At 47.5% G+C, this 5,792-nt stretch overlaps 1 protein-coding gene across 1 annotated transcript in view; it reads right to left on the bottom strand.

Annotated features, from left to right (window-relative positions):
• Positions 1 to 224: 224 nt before the first annotated feature.
• Positions 225 to 5,792, bottom strand: part of LOC119590168 — a gene marked incomplete in the record, with an annotated part of 7,018 nt that continues 1,450 nt past the window's right edge. Inside the window, 2 exon segments of the mRNA XM_037938954.1 lie at positions 225 to 1,619; positions 2,191 to 2,319. Of these exon segments, the coding sequence (XP_037794882.1) occupies positions 597 to 1,619; positions 2,191 to 2,319 (1,152 nt within the window).

The following is a 5,792-nucleotide window of genomic DNA, read 5'->3' as shown; positions in this document are numbered from 1 at the left end:
ATTTTTTTCTTTATTTTTTTAAGGTTCCTCACACTATCAGATTTCTTTTTTAATTCGACCCATCCTTTCACATTTCATCATACAGGAATCTATTAATAACTGGCAGTAACAGACGGAGACAAAGGCTAACACTTACAAACCACGTCAATATTGCTTCATATTTTCAAGAATTAACATATCATTTAGTGTCGGTGTTTGTATGGCTTGGAAAAGAAAAAGATTAATGACGATGAAAACTAAAAATTTACTAAAGCTTTTACAATGGCCTAAAAATGAACATTAAACACAATAGGCGATTTATGAATTAAAAACCGCTACTAAAATGACAAAATCCTTTACGCTGAAATAAATACTTGTATTACAAAGCAAACATCTCCACAGACTCAAAAAATCGTGTTGAGAACATTTGGCGAAAATGCCAATAAAAACTCTAGACGTACAATAATCTCAAAAATCACTGAAATTCAAGTAAAAGAGTAAAACGACAAACGTACAAACGCAGACTAAAATGAGAAAAAAATCACAATGCAGCCGAACATAACTGACGTAATATCCAAACGCACTTGGTATAAAAAAGGATATAAAAACGACGACTTTTACACTTCCTCTAACGCCTCCAGGGCGACGTAGCGCGAGGGCTGACCCAGGTTCTGGATGCTCGCCAGCAGAAGGCGCGTGACCTCGTCTCCCTCGAGGTCATCGGCGCGCGTCCTCTTGTTCGGCCTGGCGCAGTTGCTCTCTCTCTTCAGCTCCTGCAGGGTCTTCCGTGGCGGCGTCGAGGCATTTCGGACTCCGGTGCGCTTCCTCCGGGCCCGCCGCGATTTCTTCGTCTTGGGGAACTGGAAGAGGCTTTCGTTCTCGTCGTCGCGGTCGTCCTGGCTGGACTTGCCGGGGCTCCCGCTCAGGCCACCGAACTCACTGGAGTCGGCGAACTTAAACATCAGCGTCGGCGAGTTGAAGGAGCTGTTGCTGGGGAAGTCCTTGCCCGAGAGGAGGCTCGAGGTGCTGTCCTTCTCGGCCTGCGGGCTGAAGAACTTGTCCTGCGTGTCCTTGGACGTGTACTGGGAGCTGTCCGAGGTGGTGTTGGCGGCCGCGCGGCTCTGCTTCTGCATGGGGGAGAAGTACAGCTCGGGCGTGGACGAGACCGGCCTCTGGGCGGACCCGCTGGAGCACGCGGACTCGTTGGCGAGGGTGACGTCCGTGCGGTCGGGCGTGAGCGGCGACCAGGCCTGGCTCCCCGCACGCTGGTCCCCGCCGGGCACTTCGAAGGTGCCGCTGCTCTTGGGCGGGCCGCAGGAGCCCTGGCCGTCGAGGGCTGCCGGAGGCTGGCGCGGCGGCGTGGCGTCCTTGGCGGCGCCCTGCTCGTTCTCCACCCACATCCTCTGGAGGTTGGGCGGGGTGGGCGGGGACGGGTGGAGAGGGGACGACCCCCGTTCCATGTGGTCATGCGGCGAGGGCGAATCCAGGTGCTTCATCACCAGCGGGCACATGCGGATCACCTCGCCCAGCGCAGCGCGGAACTGCTCCACCATGGGGTCGGGGCACACGGCCAGGCGCTCCACCCACACGCACATGTGGATCATGCGCTTCAGGCTCACTGCTAGCACGCTGCTATTTTCCTGGAATGAGACCAGACGACTAGCGACTGTTTCTTGCTAAACGGCTTGGGAAGATTTCAATTGAAAAACAATTTTCTCGAGAAATATGCACTTTTTTGAATATCCACAGGATGGACATCATAATAAAAATTTGATAGTTTTAACATTACAAACAAGGAGAAAGGGGGGAAGAGGGGGAAGGGGAAGAGGAAGAGAATAAGGAAATAGAAAAAGAGGAAGAGGAAGAAGAGGGAGAAGATAATAAGAATAGGAGGAGGGGATGAGGAAGGTGACGAGGAAGAGGATGAGGAAAAAAAGGAAGAGCAGGAGAATTGAAAAGAAAAAATGAGAAGAGATGAAAGAGAAGGAAAAGGGACAGCGAGGCATGAGGAATAAAGCAGAAAAGGGAAATGAAGAGTGGCAAACAATAATGATGGGAAGGAAGATAATTGCAAAAAAGTGAAGGAAGAGGAAGAGGGAAATAAGAAAGGGACACAAACAAAAAAGAGGAATAAGATAAAAGGAAAGAAAGAAGAGAAACGCAAGAACAAAGGCCTCGCCGTGAGAGGAGCCGCGGCGAAGGACAACCCACCTGGCAGTACGTGAGGCGCAGAAGACGGTCGCGTTCCGTCAGGAGTTCGATCCAGCGGCGCACTCCTCCCTCGTCGCCGCCGGGGTCCTCCTGGCGAAGGAGGTCCTCCCGCTCCGCCTCCAGCCGCGCCTGGGGGAGGGTCAATGGTTAATGAAATAAATGCGCTAAATCAAAGATGATATAGCACTATGGCAAATAATTGTGGCAAGATGTCAAAGGTTGTAGATCGCGATAGGATAGAACGGTAGTGAAAAGGGTGTAGAGGGGGAACAAGTGGAATACGGTGGGGATCTGTAAAAGGAGAAGGGATGAACGGTATAGGGCGATCAAATCAAATGGAGAGTATGTGTCTGAGGAAAATCGGCAAATACTCTGAATGTAGAGCGAATAGGAATAGAGGCTGGGTGAGGGAGTGGAGTATTCTCTTGGGTCATGCTTAGGAAGTTTTGGATGTCTTCAAGAGTTTCTGGAGGGGAGTTGGGTGTGCAGGTCTGAGAAACAAAGGTTTTCCTATGTGGAGAAGAGGGAATAGATGCCCGAAGAGCAGAGGGAGAGGTGGGTGAAGGAGAGGATGTGGTAGGAGAAAATGGGATGGAGCGTTTAGATTGGTGCAACAGAGTGAGGAGGCGGAGGGGTAGAGACTGGTGTATCTGGATTTAGACTGGAAAATCTGACTGGGGGAGAGAGGGAGTAGAGATAGGATGGTTTGGGGTAGAGGGAAGAGATTCCGGGGGAGATGCTGAGACTTCTTGAGAAGATGGGAGAGGAGCGGAGCGAAGTACAGTTTTAGAAAAGGTAGAAAGAGAACCTCGTCGGCATGCTTCTTGCCTGGTCTCATGTAGAGTGAGGCCTAGTTTGAATCTGAGAACTGCTACTTCAGATTCGAGGTTACAGCCAGGGCAGCTTCTATAAAATATACTGGACTGCTACTGCATCATAGTCAACAAGGCATGCGAGCAAGTTATTTTCACAGTCTGACCAGACCTTGTCGTAGACAGGACAATCAGTCGGAGAGACGGAAACAGTTCCGGTACAAGTATCAAAGGAGGGGTGAGGTTTAGCAGGAATAGGTTTGTCTGTGAGGTCAGTGAGGATAGATAGTGTACGAGTTTGGAACTCAGATGTAACTGTGACAAGGCGTAAACGATCGGAACGACTGCAAAAGGAAACTCTGCCTTGGAGACTTCGTTGGAAGAGAAGAGTATTGTCAGAGTATGGAGTTGTAGGAGGTATCACAAAGAATCGATCCCACTTGGCTGGGCAAAAAAGGGTACTCAAAAGGTTTGCAGAAGTGGAAGCAGTAGGACGAGGGTGGGAGGAAGATGGGGAAGATGGTATGGAGAGAGGTAGTACTGTTGGGAGGAGCACAATAAGGGTGAATAGTAGTAATAAGGAGGGTGGGGGTAGACAGTGAAGAAGAATGTGCAGCAGATGGAGTGGAGGTTGTTGGCAGAGAGGAAGGGGTGTGTTATGAAGGTTGAGTAATGACCTGGGTGGATGATTCGGAATGGATAGAGTCGACAGCAAACGTTGAGGAGGAAGTATTAGTATCAATGATCGGAGCCGTGATTCAAAGGAGAGAAATAAAATCAAATTTAGATAGGCTGGTTGAAGAAGGGGCAAGACTTAATGTCCCTATTAAGGGTAAAATATCTTCATTATTAACCATGCTGAGCCTGAAATAAAGGAGGAGAACAAACGGTCTACCCATCAGGGTCTAGGCGATTAACCAAAGGAGAGAAGGAGAGAGGAGGGAGGGAGGGAGGGAGGGAGGAGAGAGGGAGGGAGGGAGAGAGAGAGAGAGAGAGAGAGAGAGAGAGAGAGAGAGAGAGAGAGAGAGAGAGAGAGAGAGGGAGGAGAGGGGGGGGGGGGGGGGGGGAGGGGGAGAGAGGGAGAGAGAGAGAGAGAGAGAGAGAGAGAGGAGAGAGAGAGAGAGAGAGAGAGAGAGAAGAGAAGAGAGAAGAGAGAGAGAGAGAGAGAAGAGACGAGAGAGAGAGAGAGAAGAGAGAGAGAAGAGAGAGACAGAGAGAGAGAGAGACAGAGAGAGAGAGAGACAGACAGAGAGAGAGAGAGACAGACAGAGAGAGAGAGAGAGACAGACAGAGAGAGAGAGACAGAAAAGGAGAAAGTTCAATCATCATTTATTCTCGAACGGAAATATCCAAAAGTCGAGGTATAATAGAAAAAAAATCAATCCTTTACCAATACATTCTAAAAATATGGAAGTTTAGCTTAAGCCTACAGATTAATGGATGGAGCTTTGTATCACTCACATTCACACACACTCCCTCACATTCACACACACTCCCTCACATTCACACACACTCCCTCACATTCACACATACTCCCTCACATTCACACACACTCCCTCACATTCACACATACTCACTCACTCACTCTTCTCTCTCTCTCTCTCTCTCTCTCTCTCTCTCTCTCTCTCTCTCTCACACACACACACACACACACACACACACACACACACACACACACACACACACACACACACACACACACACAACAGGATTGGCAGTAAATCTCGGTGGCTGCAAGACAAGGCCTCACTGCAGAGGACTTTCCCAGCACACTTGATGATCCCCACAACGAGTGAACAAAGGTTTAGAAAGTATCCGTCGGTTATTCATTCCCTGTTAATTTTCTCCACTACTTGGTATGTGGTGGAACTGGGCATCACTTGGGCACTTGGCCGAATTTCGTAAGGTTGGAGTGATGCCGCGCCACTCGACAACCTCTCCTGTGGAACTTCACTTTCAAAGACTAAAAAAGGAAGACGAACAGTAATAATATTGATAGTTATAGTGATAGTAATAGTTATAGTATTAGTAACAGTAATAGTAATAGTAATAGTTATAGTATTAGTAATAGTAGTAGTAATGGTAATAGTAACAATAACAATAACAACAATAATAATAATGATAATGATAATAACAATAACACCAACAACAACAATAATAACAACGGTAAGAACATAATAAAAATGATAATAAAAAATAACAACAGCAACATCAATGATAATAATAAACGTTACGGCGCTTCTGTTCAACCAGAACAACTCTCCAGACACACCCGCGATTCCCAACGCTTTCCCTACAACACACAAGGGGTACGTCTAGAGCGTGATAATGTTACATGCTAAAACTCCCAAGTTCCCCTGGCTAACACCACCTCTAGGTATCAGGAGAACCACAGTGTGTCATGTTCAGAAGTGTCCCTGCGTCAGCGACCCTCCCTTCCTGCCTCGCAACACAGCTGAAGAACGAGTTTATTGCACATGAGTCATGAATCAGCCACAGTACCCGTCCAAAGCGTGAAAGTTGCACCACAACACTGGTCCCTTACACACCACAATACTTGGCTGAAGCGAGCATTCTGATTACTTTGACGTACTTACTTTCTTCTGAGCGTTTCCTATTTTCATAAGTTTTATTAAGTTTGAATAATTTAGAATTTGTCATATGTTTAGGTGTACAAGTATTTGTAAATAATCAGGATTAGCTTCCAAAAACATTAAAACCTTAGATTATAAAACGAGAGAAGAGAGGAGGAGAAAGAAAGGGAGGAGAGAGAGAATAAAAAGAAAGGGG

Source organism: Penaeus monodon, chromosome 26 (genome assembly GCF_015228065.2).
Source record: "Penaeus monodon isolate SGIC_2016 chromosome 26, NSTDA_Pmon_1, whole genome shotgun sequence".
Taxonomy (NCBI): domain Eukaryota; kingdom Metazoa; phylum Arthropoda; class Malacostraca; order Decapoda; family Penaeidae; genus Penaeus; species Penaeus monodon.
Note: the sequence above shows the minus strand (reverse complement) of the source record. Positions and strands in the feature narration are given on the sequence as shown.